This window comes from Erpetoichthys calabaricus, chromosome 2 (assembly GCF_900747795.2).
Source record: "Erpetoichthys calabaricus chromosome 2, fErpCal1.3, whole genome shotgun sequence".
NCBI classification, from domain to species: Eukaryota; Metazoa; Chordata; class Cladistia; order Polypteriformes; family Polypteridae; genus Erpetoichthys; species Erpetoichthys calabaricus.
In genome coordinates this window covers 327,789,350-327,805,791 of record NC_041395.2, presented here as the reverse complement: position 1 = coordinate 327,805,791, position 16,442 = coordinate 327,789,350, and the positions used below count along the sequence as shown (strand labels likewise).

Sequence of the window (16,442 nt, the reverse complement as noted above, 5' to 3'; positions counted from 1 at the left end):
TTCTCATCACAGTTTTTCTAATCTTCTAATCGGGATCTTCCATAACAAGTCCTAATGCTTTCTTCTGTTCTCTTGTGAGGGCTTGGATGTGACAGTTGTCAGCATGACCTCAAACAGGTGCTGCATATGTCACTTGGGCATGAATAGTAGATCTGTAAGGTAAGATTTTATTTTGATGCTCATTGTACTTCTGTTGAGGACAAGGTGGAGCTGATTGCAGGTTTTTTGTGGCTTTGGGAATGATGGACTTGGTGTGTTGTTTCTTAGACGCTTGACCATTATCACTCCACATTTTCCCAGGGTCATGGTGTCTTTATGTGCTGGAGACCGCAGTCTTTTGCTCTGTAGCTTTGATGAGAGCTTGCCTGGATTGACCTCAATGCATCAAAGTCCAGAATCAGGTATCTAAGGCATTGATGGACCGCTGCAGTCTTTTAGGGTTTTCTAGGTTTGTAATGGATTACTGTCTCAACTGTATATTAAAACGTCAAGGTTCCTCCTGCCGTGATTTGGGTAGGTCACTGACATGTGTGTTGAAGGGGAGACGAGAGATCTTTGTGGTACCCCAGCTGTGACTTTCCTTTCTGAGGAGAAGTACCTTTCCATGTTGGCTAGGAATGCTCTGCGTTGGAGGCAGCAGGAGATCAGTTGGATTCGACAGTGAGAAAAGCCTTTGAGGAACAGTTTGTGGATTACCATCTCATGCCATACTTTATCAAAAGGCTTTAGAAGCATCCAGGAAGATGACACATGCAGCCCAAGTGTTAAAACCCTCTGTGATGTATGTTATTGCTCTCAGGCGTTGGAAAGCGGAAGAGTAACTTTTCCTAAGACTAATTCTATCATTCTGAGATTTGTATTTGAGGAGGTGAACAAGGATGAACTTCTCAACACCTTCTCCTTATGGTGCTGATCAGACTTTTGGGCCTGTAGTTTTGAGGGATGTTCCTGTGTTTGCCTGGTTTTAGAAGGATAACCATGACTTCTTAGAGGAATTTTAAATATTTCCAGGACTCCTATCCTGCTCCATTAGTCACTGTATTTTAGTCCATTACTATTTTAAGTGCAGGGTAGAGAAGGTGGAAGAGAGCACTCCATTGATTTTCTGCATTTGAATCCTTCTGTCCCTATAATCCCTCATACGTGATATGGAGTAGGTCATAAGGAAGAATGTGCATTTCAACATTGTTATAGGCTACAATGAAGATCAGGAGAAAAAAAAACTGACATTTGAACATTCTTTATTTATACTACAAATTCTACAATGTTTACATGATGAAAGAATGATAAATCAAAAGGAAAAAAGTAGGCTTAGTATTTACTTAAAAAATGAGCTTTCCTTGCCTTTTTTGTGAAAATTCTCTAATGACAGCATCAAAATGAATTGCTCTGGCAGTGTTTGATTTAATACTCAGTCTGACCAAATCCAGAAGATGTTCTTGAGTTACTGTAGGATGTTAAAAAATTCTCAATCAGCTTGAATTTCCTAAATGAGATGCTACTGTTACTGGAATTGTTCAAAGTATTGTAAGCTCACATAAACATTGGGAAACAGGTCACTGAGTCACTGAGTCTGCATTCCGCTAATATGTTCAACAACGTGGACGGCATGGTGGTGCAGTAGTACCCCTGTTCCCCTTGCAGTAAGAAGACCCGGGTTCATGTCCTCCCAGTGTGGAGTCTGAATGCTCTCCCAGTGTCTGTGTGGGATTCCTCCAGGTGCTCCCACAGTATAAAGACATGCAGGTTAGGTGGATTGGCGACACTAAGTCCCGTCTGTGTGTGTTTGTTTTCTTTGCAGCTGTTCCCACCTTACACCAGTTCATCGTCCTGGAATGGTGTCGTTCGGGTAACACTGGACCTCCAAGTGGAATTTGCATGAAGATTTGGCATTACCAAATGACACCATTCCAGGACAATGGATTGGAAGAGGTGGACAACAAGATCTTGCTCATCGTCTATGGTCTCCCAGGTCTCCAGACCTTAACCCCTGCAATTTTTATCTATGGGGGTACATTAAAGAAAGAGTGTTTGTTCCACCTAAGCCTAATAATCTTCAAGATTTGCGACATTGAATTGAGGAAGCTTTGAATTAAGTAACTAGGGACCAGTTGACTCGTGTGTGGCAAGAAATGGTCCACCGTTTTGATGTTTGTCTCGCTACACATGGTGCTCAATCATGTTGAGTGTATGCAACCTCAAGGACCATAGGACCAAACTTTGAACTTTCCTCTATCCAGTGATGTGTGGAATGTGTTTCTGTCTTATATAGTTTGTTTGAAATAAATTTTTGAAATCTGCTCTTTCATTTTGAATAGCCCTGTATAATTAATTTAAGAGAGAATGAAAAAGTTTCATTGATTTTATATAAAAATATCATGATTCAGGGGACGGCACGGTGGTGCAGTGGGTAGCGCAGCTGCCTCGCAGTTAGGAGACCCGGGTTTGCTTCCCGGGTCCTCCCTGCGTGGAGTTTGCATGTTCTCCCCGTGTCTGCGTGGGTTTCCTCCCACAGTCCAAAGACATGCAGGTTAGGTGCATTGGCAATTCTAAATTGTCCCTAATGTGTGTGCTTGGTGTGTGGGGGTGTGTGCCCTGCGGTCGGCTGGCACCCTGCCCGGGGTTTGTTTCCTGCTTTGCACCCTGTGTTGGATGGGATTGGCTCCAGCAGACCCCCGTGACCCTGTAGTTAGGATATAGCGGGTTGGATAATGGATGGATCATGATTCAGGATATATTAATTTAGTGTATTATTGTTAAAAACTATTTTATTATGTGCAACCGGTGTACATATTTTTTTTATTTTAATCTGACATGCCATTTTCTTCAGTATATATCACAGATGCTTTCCTTTCAAATCATTGTCAGACGCGGTGAGATACTTTCACAAGAGATTAAACTTCAGTGTATTGAAGCTTACAGTTAATCCTGCTATAACAGTGTCTACCGAAACATTTATTTTCTGTACATAGCCAGTACGCTGCTAAACAAGAAAATCAATGCAGCGCCACGAGTGAATGAAATGTGTTAGGAATCGACTCTTCCAAATCACACGAGTGAATTAAGACTTGAATCCAGACATTCTTCTGTGTTCTCAGGGAAGAGGGCAGTTTGTGTGTAGGATTTTTTTTTCTTATTTTTTTATATCTCTTGTGCTCGCTACAAATATGAACAGTTCTTTTACAGTTAAGTCCATAAATATTTGGACAGAGACAACTTTTTTCTAATTTTGGTTCTGTACATTACCACAATGAATTTTAAATGAAACAACTCAGATGCAGTTGAAGTGCAGACTTTCAGCTTTAATTCAGTGGGGTGAACAAAACGATTGCATAAAAATGTGAGGCAACTAAAGCATTTTTTGAACACAATCCCTTCATTTCAGGGCCTCAAAAGTAATTGGACAAATTAAATAACTGGAAATAAAATGTTCATTTCTAAGACTTGGTTGAAAACCCTTTGCTGGCAATGACAGCCTGAAGTCTTGAACTCCTGGACATCACCAGATGTTGGGTTTCCTCCTTTTTAATGCTCTGCCAGGCCTTTACTGCAGCGGCTTTCAGTTGCTGTTTGTTTGTGGGCCTTTCTCTCTGAAGTTTAGTCTTCAACAAGTGAAATGCCTGCTCAATTGGGTTAAGATCAGGTGACTGACTTGGCAGGGCGCCAGCCCACCACAGCTAGGGCACACACACACCAAGCACACACTGGGTACAATTTAGGATCGCCAATGCACCTAACCTGCATGTCTTTGGACTGTGGGAGGAAACTGGAGCACCCGGAGGAAACCCATGCAGACACAGAGAGAACATGCAAACTCTACGAAGGGTGGACCCAGGAAGCGAACCCAGGTCTCCTTACTGCAAGGTAGCAGCGCTACCACTGTGCCATCGTGCCGCACAATAAATCAATAAATAAATACATAAATAGACAAATAAATAAACAACTGAGAATATCAGTCAGCTGTATGCATGGGAGAGTTATTTATCCCATACGAAACTTGTAAATGCCAGAGAAAAAAAATACAATTGGAAAGCGTGAAATCTACCACCCTGTTTTACTGCACTGAAAAATTAAATACAAGAAGAAGAAAAACTGATAACGGCACGACATTTACTTGTGTAAAGTGGTCACTAACCACAACTGTTATGCCAATCTTGACCCCATGCGTCGCAAACTGTGACAGTTCTGAGCAATGCTGGTCTAAGTCCATTTGGAGCCTTAGGTGGTGTGAACTGACGTCGCCCTTTCGTTGCCCATGGTCGGTATTATAAGACTTCGACGACCAGTGTCTCTCTGTCGATGCGCCCCTTCGCGTATCTACCGCGGACTTTAAACAGAAGCGCGCACCCCTTTCATGTACGGAGCATGCGTGCTTTTACTTGTATTAACGGCGCCCAGCGGGTAACAGAGCTCACTCACTGTCCGGAGCCCCCCAAGTGACGGTGCCCTAGACGGCCACCAATTTCGTTTAGTGGATTCATCGGCTCAGATTTTGAGCCACACCCAATTTCTCACAGATGCCATACTTAAATACAGAAATGAATCAAATTCAAAGTTATTTGAAACGTGTCGTCTGCGTGTGTTCATTTCAAACATTCCATTCCATCCGTTTTATTTATCCTTATATTTCTATTTTCACATTACTGCCTGTCAGGTCTGCACACCCTGAAAGTAAGCGTAACCTGTCAGACACGTCTGCCACATTTTGCTTATTTTGCTTCTCGCATAAACGGCAGCAAAGTATGACGAGGCAGCAAACAAATACCACCGTATACCTCTAGCCCTATTTGCAAACGTTGTATAATCATCGTAGCGCCCCCTAACCATAATTTAATTCATTTCAGTTCAGTTTTGTATCGAGTTCTTCGCAGAGCGCAGTGACAAGATCTCAGCTAAAATGCAAAATGCAACCAACAAGCGCCTCAGACTTGTGTACGGAAGCTCCAGACGTTGATGTCTAAGCGGGTTTCTTTCCTCTCCATGAAGGTGCCATAGTTTAAACCGGGACACTTGATCTTTGTCTCTGTCACCGTGTCCTTTTGTAGCACGGACCCCTTTATTAGAGTGTGCGCATCTTCAGTTAATGCCCAGTTTATACACTAAGTAATACCCAGTTGCACAAGGGCGTGTGTGCCTACGCCCAGCAATGGACTTGCGTCTCCTCGGGGGGAGGGTGGTCGGGCTCCTTCCTCGTCGGGGCGGGGACGGCTGCCGATCTCACATCTCTTTCTTTGTCACACTTCTGCAGTGAGTCAACTTCAACGAGCTGCTCGCGGTTCATTCTTCTCATGGACTCACAGGCTGTTGCTGTGTGCGTGCGCGCGCGCGCGCGCATGCGTAAGCGGAGCACCGTCTCCCCTACCCTCCACCTGTTCAGTCGCCTCCGCTCCCGGGTTATGCCTCGCTAGAGACGCCGTCCGCGCTGAAGATGTGCGCCGACGAAGAAGCAGGGCGTAACTGTCAAGTGAAACGGAGATGCTGCACCGCCGCGTGCCAGCTGCTCCCGCACTTCTGTCTCATCTTGTCCCTGGTGGGCTACGCCGTACTCGGAGCGTTGCTCTTCAGGCACATCGAGGGTGGCCAGACCTCGCCGGACCCCCTCTACGACTTGTTTGTTACAAGACTGTGGAACATCTCGAGGAACCACTCGTCGGGTGAGTGTCCCGCCTGGCTCGTCCTACTGCCTCTCTTTCTACATTAGTTTCATTCACCCTGATTTTTTTTTAGGTAATTAATGACGTTTGCTTTTTTTGCTAAGGGGCATGTATTTTTTATTTTGCCAAACATGTAAGCTTCATGAGTATGTTTTCGATCGATGTATTTCAAGACTTTTGGGCATTTACATTTATCATTTTATTGCTTCACTATATGCGTTTATTATTATTATTATTTGGAACACTGTATGTGGTGTAATTTATGCATCATTGTCTTCAGGAAACATGGAACTTTCTTTCTTCTGTGACTTCACGGCTTGCATCAAAGTCACTTTTAGCTTTAAAGTAGATAATCGGTGAGCGCTTGGAAGTTCTCGGTTAAAGAAAGGCTCCTTACTCGGGAGAGCAAAATTAGCGATGTTAGGCGTGTAGGGTCCCGGGGACGGATGGGCTTTGGGAGTCGGGCGTGAGTGGTAAAGTAAGCCCCTTTCGAGATTTTCGGATGGGAGATTGAAACAACGTGACGAGAAACAATTTTCTTAACATGTTGGTAGTGTTCATTCATTCTCGTCTGCTTTGAAGATGGAACGACGGGTTGGCTAAGAATGTGAAGGACGGCGGCACTTTGCGGCTGTTAAAATAGGGTGGCGGTTAATAAGATAGCGACATTTGCATTGTCCTGCGGCGACTGAAACCAGCGATGGTGACGGGTGGTGGTAACACAATGGCCCATGAAGGAGCCTCAGAATTCCAAGTCAAAGGCCGGGTCCAGTGTTTACTTTTCATGTTCTTCATTGTACAAGTTGGGCACCTGTTTACCAAAATTCAGAAGAAAACAATTCAGAGTGTGTGTGACTGGTTTGGCATCACATCTTCCTTTGTGTCCAAATGTGCCTGTAGACTTTCAAACTGAAAAACTGAATTAAAAAATTGTCGGGTGATATGGGAAGGGGCTTGATTTGTCTAGTCATGTTATATAGTGCCTTTCATTATCAATCTATCTGCCTGTCTCTTTCTGACCACAGCTTATTTATTATGTTGTGGACAGCTTAGATTGGCATTTTAACTCTCTTTTAAACGAAGATCAACATTTTAAGCAGATATTTATTTTTTTTGGAAAGGGTGGAAACCTTAAAAAAGGAGTTTGCTAGCCCGCAACAGTGGTGGGATTTTGGGAAGGTTCAGTTTAAATGATCATGTCAACAATACAATGAAAATGTTATCAAATTTTTGCAGAGATGAAAGAACTGGAAACTGAGATAACCGAGATTCAGTGGCTTTGATTTAGACACAAAACACACAGCTAATGGAGAACCTTGAAGTTAAAAAGAAAGGTCTGCCTCAAATGTTAGAGACCAAAGCTAAAGGAAAACTTAAATGAAATGGAGGCGCCAACGTGATTCTTTTTTTTTTTTTTGACCTTGAAAAGAAGAACTCAGTTGTTTGCGAGAATGACAGCAGCCAGCAGCGTTAAGGGAGCTGGTGGGGGTTCTGCCAAACCCTGCAGGCTTCAGAGAACGTCCATGATGGAAGTGAACATCATGCGTTTTTACTATATTATCTACAGTATCTATCTGTCTGTCTGTCTGTCTATATAGATAGATATATAGTTTATTTCATTATCTATGTCTATCTTATATAGTGCCTTTCATCTATCTAGCTATTATATAGTGCCTTTCATCTATCATCTATTATATAGTGCCTTTCATCTATTACATAGTGCCTTTCACTATCTATCTATCTATCTATCTATCTATCTATCTATCTATCTATCTATCTATCTATCTATCTATCTATCTATCTATCTATCTATGTTAAATAGTACATTTCATTATTTTGATATCCTTGTTATATAGTGCCTTTCACTATCTGTCTAACCTCCTCTCTATGTACATTATGGTATATAGTGCCTTTCATTATGTCTCTCTCTCTATCTTATATCATGCCTTACCTTTCCTATCTATCTATCTATCTATCTATCTATCTATCTATCTATCTATCTATCTATCTATCTATCTATCTATCTATCTATCTATCTATCTATCTATCTATCTATCTATGTTAAATAGTACATTTCATTATTTTGATATCCTTGTTATATAGTGCCTTTCACTATCTGTCTAACCTCCTCTCTATGTACATTATGGTATATAGTGCCTTTCATTATGTCTCTCTCTCTATCTTATATCATGCCTTACCTTTCCTATCTATCTATCTATCTATCTATCTATCTATCTATCTATCTATCTATCTATCTATCTATCTATCTATCTATTTTAATTTTTTCTTCCATTTAACTATGCATATTCTATATTTGACATGTGTAATCATCCATCCATCCATCCATTTTCCAACCCGCTGAATCCGAACACAGGGTCACGGGGGTCTGCTGGAGCCATTCCCAGCCAACACAGGGCACAAGGCAGGAACCAATCCCGGGCAGGGTGCCACCCCACCACAGGAATGTGTAATCATTTTTCAGAAATTTCTTTAAGTATCCATCTAAGTTATTCAGAATTCCAATCAAATGGGTTTACTTTCATGAAACAAAATGTTTTTTTGTGTTGCAAGTTCCTTTGCTTGTTTCTAAATCCAAGGATTAGATAGATGGAGCAATAAGATGTGTTCGTTGATTTCATTTCATACTTGCCGTCCCCTGCGGCTCTGCCTGCGTAGTAGTGAAACAGGACAAACTTTAAAAATCAATGAACAAATAGGTATTGGTGGAGTCAAGGTGCAGTCCAACACGTGACGAGAGGCAGAGAGATTCAAATGGAGGCTGGCGTGTGAGTGAGGAGGGTCCCCCCGCCCCCCCCCCAAGCTCCCTATTCCTGATGTCCTGCTTCCAATCCCCGCAGCCTCTGTCTTGGATTAGTGCGAATATATCGCTCCTGCCAGCGAACTATGATTCTTAACACGATGAGAGAAGTCACAAAATCAACCGGAATGTTCTAGCAAATTATAGAAAAAAACCCGATCTAAATCCGTTAAGTAGTTCTCTTGTGAAAAGCGGACAGACAGACAGATGTTGGATTATATATATAGAGATGTTAGTAATACTTTGTAATTCTTTACTTTCACTTTTTCGCAGTCTTTCGTAACAATTCGCTTTTGCACGATTGGTTCACTTTTATTGATCTTTCTTTGGCAGCTCCAGTTTGGTTTCTTTTGTTTCTCCCCATGTTGCCTGTGCTGCTCTTTCTTTCTCTCGGCACATCCTCTCTCCTACTCGTTGCTCTTTTTGTTGTCCCTTGCCTTGCACGTTCCCCCGTTTAAATCTCCACCTTTTGTTTGCCATTTCCTGTTCGTGCCTCTTATTTGCTGTCTTTCCTGTCCATTGATGCCATCGCGCGGCTCTCTTTGCCCTTCCCTTGCAGATGATGAAGACGCGTGGCGACAGGCGTTCATGGAAGACGCCAAGATTAGGATCTCCAAAGATTTCGATGTGCAGTGGCTTCAGAAACCGGAACAGTGGAATTTTTTCGGCTCGCTTTTCTTTTGCTGCACGGTCTTTACAACGGTTGGTAAGTAACGTGATGGTTAGATGGTGGGTGGGGGTGATGAGGGGGTTCAGTAAGTGTGTGCGTGTGTAATGCTATATAAATGTAATGAATTATTATTATTATTAATGAGGTCCACTGTGACGCCTTTACATGAAGTTAATTATGCGATAGGCTGTGTCTCAGGGTCAGAAAAGGGGTTAAAGGATGGCACATATAAAGAGGACTGCAAGCGGAGGTTTGTGTTTTTTATTTGCAGGTTGCATTCCCTTGCCATTCTCGTAGATTCCTACCAGTGTCCCCCAACAATCGCTGAACTCTTTCAAGTAGATCTTATGTAGATTTAGTTTGAGGAGAAGGACCAGCATTGCTCAGGTGATCAAATACTTACTTTCAATGATAACCGGTGTAATAAAATGAAGGCAGACACAACAATGAGCTGGGGTACCAGCCTGGTGTCCCCCGTTTTAATAAAAAATAAAGAAAAATGAAAAAGGTACAAAGTAAATTGCAAAAGAATAGCATTGATGTGATGCCCAACGCTTCTAAGAAGGAGTTTCGTTTTCTAACCTGACGCAGGTTCAAATGCCTACTTCTGGTCACCAAGGTGGTTGGAGTTTAGCTGAAGACCTCCAGAGTTCTGCTGAGGAGTCAATCAGATGGCACACTTTCTATGATGTTTAGCTTCCTTTGCTTTACACATCAATGATGTTAAATGATATGCCGATCCTCGGTGTCTTTCTCAGCACACCTGCAGCGGACACAGTACCTCTCAGATTCACACCGCTGCAGGGATGGTGATTCATTTATTTTTTCGATGACGACCCCAGGGCCACATCCAGTCTTGGCCAGACTCACACCACTCACACACAGAGACATGGAAACAAAAGGGATTAACCAATAATCAAACTGAATATGTCCATCCATCCATTATCCAACCCGCTATATCCTAACTACAGGGTCACAGGGGTCTGCTGGAGCCAATCCCAGCCAACACAGGGCGCAAAGCAGGTGACAAACCCCGGGCAGGGCGCCAGCCCACCGCAGGGCACACACACACACACACCAAGCGCACACTAGGGACAATTTAGGATTGCCAATCCACCTAACCTGCATGTCTTTGGACTGTAGGAGGAAACCCACGCAGACACGGGGAGAACATGTAAACTCCACACAGGGAGGACCCGGGAAGCAAACCCAGGTCCTCCTTACTGTGAGGCAACAGCACTACCCACTGTGCCACACCAACTGAATATATTAAACAAAAAATAGAAAGTAAAATATAACTAAAGAATAAATAAAAAAAAAAAACCACAATCCCTCTCCAGCACCCGATCGGCAATTTCAAAATACGTCAATATGACAACAGCAAAAAGCACGATAAACACTAACAACAAAGTCCAAATGCAATGGAATGAAGGAACAGCTTGTTGTAAGTAACATATAAACAGTCTTGTATTCTTGATGCGGCAAGGGGTTGGTGAGATTTGGGAGCGCTCCCTCCGACGAAGCACAACAATCACACAACAGGCAGGCACAAGACAGTCCATACATCCATACAGGCTCAATAATGCAGGAGGATAAAGATGATAATCCAAAGGTGATGGTATTGTTGACAAGGCAGACTGGTGAACTCAGACACAAACAACAGACCTCCTTACTCTATAGCCGACTTCCCTTTTCGAAGCTCCCACTGGCTGATCTTGTCCCCAGCAGTCCCTGTGCTCTCCTCAGACGTCCAATCAGGGCCACAGCAGGGTCTGCTGGGAGTTGAAGTTCTTAAGTCACGTAGCGCTGCTACAAACCCATTTTGAAGGCGTACCTTGCACTTCCCAACACTATGGTTAAGATCGGGGTTATGGGACCTGACTCATGAACAATGATGACTGTCGAGTAGGCGTGTCTTGCAGAGGCGTGTCATGTCGTACGACTGTCTCTCAGGTAGCAACACTGCCATTTAGTGTTGCAGGCTTCTTAGATTTTCCACTGTGTAACCCGCGTGACATACACATGCAATCTGATTGGCTATTATGAACTGTGGGGCTTCTGGAAGTCTGCAGCAAGACAATTCTCGATTATACGGTGGCTTCCCAGAAGGGGTGGGGCTTCTGGAACAGGTGAAGAAGTGAGGTCAGATGTCCTTCTGAACTGCCGATATAAAAGGAGAATAAAAGGAGAATGTGTGAACTACAGTACCTGCTCTTGTCTCAGAGTGGTATTACCTGCCTTGTGAGAGCCCTACAAAATGTCCCCTAAGTGTACGTGCATGACTCAGACTTTGAGGACTGTCAGTCAGTGGACCAACCCAAGCAAATCTGAACAAATTTGAACAATGTATTTGAATGTCTTTCCAGCAATTCATCCATTTAGTTAATTTGTTTAATTCATCTGCCGATTGGGGTCCATCCTGACAAGGCAGGAGCACAGGAGTGTAAACATATTCACACCAGCCCAGCTTAGAGTCACAAATAATAAGACACATGGCTCTGAGATGTGCAGTATGAGGACAAACAAAAGTTTCAGGAGAAAAATAGAAAGGGGTCAAGAGAGAACATGCACACTGCACACAGAGATGGGGCTGAGATTTAAATCCAGTGTACAGGGGTCTCATTTATAAAACTGCGTGGATTCAAGTGTGAAAATAATAATAATAATACATTTTATTTATATAGCGCCTTTCCCATGCTCAAGGCACTTACAGAATATAAGAAGAACGGCAGGGTATACAGTATATAGCGTTGTACAAACCAGATAAATAAATAAAGAAGATTACAACAGTGAAATCAGAGTATAAAAGACTAACAGAGAACATAATTGATGGTCTCGCACACACACATACAGGTTACATTAGCAACTTGACAGAGAAGTAAACTGAGAGAAAGGTAATAAAGTCAAGTAGAGCTAAAAGCCTTCCTGAACAGATGAGTTTTGAGTTGTTTTTTAAAAGAATTCATGGAGTCAGCTGACCTGATTAATTTCCGTAGGTCATTCCACAGTCTGGGCACTATACAGCTGAAGGCCCTGCTGTCACCCATGGAGTGTAGATTAGTGAGGGGCACAACAAGATTACCAGAATCAGAGGACCTTAGTGGGCGGGCAGGCACATAGTGATGGAGAAGGTCACTGATGTAGTTTGGCGCAAGGTTATTTAAGGCTTTGTAGGTTATTAGTAGGATTTTATATTCGATTCTGTAAGACACAGGGAGCCAGTGAAGATGGAGCAGGATGGTGTGATGTGTTCGCTGCTGCTGGTTTGAGTAAGGACTGAGTTTTGAATAAGCTGGAGCTGTGATAAAAGATTAGAAGGGGCACCTGCCAGTAGGGAATTACAATAACCGATGTGGGATGTGATAAAAGCATGGACAAGTTTCTCAGCATTAGAGAAGGAGAGGAAGGAGCGAACACGGGATATGTTACGGAGATGAAAGGAAGAAAGTTTCTTAATGTGATTTATGTGGGCGGAATAAGAGAGGGAGGAATCAAAAATGATACCAAGATTCTTTACAGTAGAGGCAGGTCTGATGAGATCACTGCCAAGATGGACTGGGAAGGAGCTCATTTTATTAAGTTGCATTTTAGTCCCAATTTGCAGGAGTTCAGTTTTGTTGCAATTTAATTTTAAAGAATTCTGCTCCATCCAGGTTTTAATTTCACTAAGGCAGGTTGTGAGCTGAGAAAGCTCTGATGAAGTTCCACTTTTAACATTGAAGTAGAGTTGAGTATCATCTGCATAAAAATGATAACCCAGTCCATAGCTACGTATAATATGGCCAAGGGGAAGCATGTAAATACAGAAGAGAAGAGGGCCTAGGACAGAGACCTGAGGAACTCCTCGTGTGACTGGCGCTGAGCTGGATCTGCTGTTGCCAAGACTAACAAACTCTTACCTATCAGTCAGATAGGACTTGAACCACTGGAGGGCAGTGCCAGAGATACCCAGCATATTCTCCATTCTGGACAGTAGAATGTCATGTCTGATCTGAGTGTCAAATGCTGCACTGACGTCTAATAGAATTAATATGTGCACATCAAAAAAAGAAAAAACAGGAAAATACGTATGCCAAAAAAAATAAAATTTATTACCTCTGGAGTGCGCGCATTTCTACGCAATTTCTGCTTTATAAATTACAATCACCTTTTGAATGTGCCTCGAGCATCCATATAAGGAGCATGCTAATTAACCTCATATATATGTAATCACGATGCTGCAGACAATTATTGGCTGGTAGAGCAGCCTCTCCCACCTGACACTTCAAGGCCCCGCCTCCTGCCTTCAAGAGTATTGGGCTGTGCTCCACAACTGAGAGCACAAAATCATACGCAGCATTATAGTGCCTGTCATAAGCACTCTGGGGGTCCGGGAAAGGCATAAGTTGCTAGCATCTGAGCAGGTAGCGGCTGTCAACTGGCACATGTAATGAAGTGGTTGCTGTTACAATGACTAGTGCAGGCCACACTGAGAGTGCAGCCAGTTACCTTCACAATAAACCAGCCATCACGTAGAGCACCATCATGTCTGCCAACGCTGCTCTGCTTTGAAATAAATGTAACACGGGCTGACCTGGCCACTGAGACCACTGTCAGCCATATCTTGGCATCACAGATGACTTGTGTGTTAATTGAATGTTAGTACTCACAGTTAACAAAAACAGCTTCATTCTCACTAGGTGTCCTTATTGCAATATGAGTGCACTTAAGTGTTTCGATTACATTAGGAAAACTGAACATGGCTGCAAATTGTCTTTTTACGTTGGAAATAACGTGTTACGCTTTATGTATGTGCACCTACTCCATATAAAAACTGCATTTAGTGCCTCATCAGCTGGTTGATTGCTTCCAGCACAGCAGGCATAACGTAGCTGAACTCGGCTGAGATATTCCTAACCTCTCAGGTTTCGGTAGCCAATATAAACTAACGATTAACCAAAAAAGTTCTTCAGTAAAAATACGCAGCATTGGTCATCTTAAAGGGGAACTAAAAATACAGTCTATGCATCATATTCATTGTTTTTGAGGAGTAATGTGTGTTGATTTGATAAACATATTATAATAACAGCTCAGTGATATGAATTTTTATAAGCATGACATCATATATCTGGTTTGGCTGCATTACCCTGCTTGATTAAGAGTGTCGTCATTTCTCAGTTTCTCTAAAACATTTTGTACTACTGGGTCAGAGTTGACGTAAATATTCACGTGTTCCCCTGTCAGGTTATCTTTTATAAATCCCGACATTTGCATGGGAAATTGTCCACGCACATTTGAAGCTTCTGATTGTGCATACGCCATCTTTATAAATGTGGCCCCTTGGAGCTGTTAGGTAGCAGCACTCACCACTGTACCACCCAACGGAATTGCAATCACTCCTCAATTTAATCTGAAAATTATGACCGCAGTCTTTTACACAGGGGATGTTGAGTGAATGGCTTAATGCACAATGTTGTAATAGTCAGGCAATAAATGCTTTGGCTAGGCATCTGCTGTCGGCAGTAATGGCCACAGGCAAGGCTAATAGCAGACGTGTCCACAGTACACACACACACACACACACACACCCACACACACAAAGCATTTTATAATTTACTTCTGACGAGGGCCAGGGTGATCATCCAATGCTATTCAGAATAACGACTCTTGTCCTCAAGTAATGCTCCTCCTTGGAATATAAATCATCCCTTTTTCTTGCCCAGCCCTTTGTTATGTGAATGAAGCCCCCTCACCATCTCTGCTATCTCCGCCTTCTGTAAATGTGCTGCTTTTCCTGTAATGCATCAGAGGAGACTCGACCTTTTCCAGACCGACTGTAGTAATTGTCATTTTCAAAGTGCTTTGTCTCTGAAACTCATGCCAAGATGCAAAGAAATACAATTTTTATGAACAGACTGAGGTCCATAGGGGTAAAAGCAGAGACAGGTGGGTCACTGTTGGATGTATGACATGCTGTCCAGGGGTCCTATGCAGAAAGTGGTACATCCAAGCATGTCAGGTATTTCACAGTCCTGTGCAGTGAGGAGTGTAAAAATGCAGACATGAAAGAAGCAAAAAAAAAAACAAACCAAACAAACAAACAGAGGACCCAGCATAGGAGGGCTGAATCCTCAGGTGAAGACTCGGCATTCCATTTCTACCAAATGGGCAAGGGACACACCATTGAGGATAGTAAAGGCCCTGTCACATGACGATTTTCTCACATCTTTCCAATTGCAGACTTCATTTATATAAACTTAGCTAGGCAAACCAGTCGTGTAGTCTGACATCCCCTTCAACTCAATCCATCTGGTCTGCAACCCGCCCCAACAAAATTAAAGAGGATTTATGTTAGTTAGAATGCCCAGTGGGGGCTGGGTGGTCTGTTGGCCTTGGAAGCAGGTCCCATCCTGCTTCAAAACCACCACCATAGTTCCCGTGCCAAAAAAGTCACAAATGTCCAACCTCAATGACTACCGTCCCGCTGCACTTACACCCATTATTGTGAAGTGCTTCGAGAAGCTTGTCATGAGGCACATCAAAACCCTGCTGCCCCCCTCACTGGACCCCCTGCAGTTTGCTTACTGCCGGAACAGTTCAACAGATGATGCAATAGCCACCACTCTCCATCTGGCTCTCGCTCATCTGGACAATAAGGACACATACATTTGAATGCTGTTTATCGACTTCAGCTCAGCATTCAACACGATTATACCTCAGCAGCTGATGGAAAAGCTGAGCCTGTTGGGACTGAACACCTACCTCTGTAATTGGATTCTGGACTTCCTGACTGAGAGACTTCAATCAGTCAGGATTGTAAACAACATCTCCAGAACCACCACACTGAGCACTGGAGCCCCTCAAGGCTGTGTGCTCAGTCCATTACTGTTCACACTACTGACTCATAACTGTGCAGCAACACACAGCTCTAATCACATCATAAAATTCGCAGATGACACGACTGTGGTGGGTCTCATCAGCAACAACAATGAGTCAGCATACAGAGAGGAGGTGCAGCGGCTAACGGATTGGTGTAAAGCCAATAACCTGTCTCAGAATGTAGACAAAACAAAAGAGATGACTGTTGACTTTAGGAAGACTAAGAGTGACCATCTACCACTGAACATTGGCGGCTCAACTGTGGAGGTCACCAAATTCCTGGGTGTCCACCTGGCAGAAAACCTTACCTGGTCCCACAACACCAGCTCTTTAGCCAAGAAAGCCCAGCAGCGGCTCTACTTCCTGCATAGGCTGAGGAAAGCCCATCTTCCACCAGCTACTCTAACAACATTCTACAGAGGAACCATAGAGAGCATCCTGA

The 16,442-nt window shown here is 43.1% G+C and overlaps 1 protein-coding gene across 1 annotated transcript in view; it reads left to right on the top strand.

Annotated features, from left to right (window-relative positions):
- The first annotated feature begins 5,177 nt into the window (after positions 1-5,177).
- kcnk18 (potassium channel, subfamily K, member 18) overlaps positions 5,178-16,442 on the top strand; it is a 43,926-nt gene continuing 32,661 nt past the window's right edge. The window contains exons 1-2 of the mRNA XM_028796016.2: positions 5,178-5,654; positions 9,032-9,178. Coding sequence (XP_028651849.2) covers positions 5,429-5,654; positions 9,032-9,178 — 373 coding nt within the window. The 5' untranslated portion in view covers positions 5,178-5,428. The remainder of the gene's footprint in view (positions 5,655-9,031; positions 9,179-16,442) is intronic.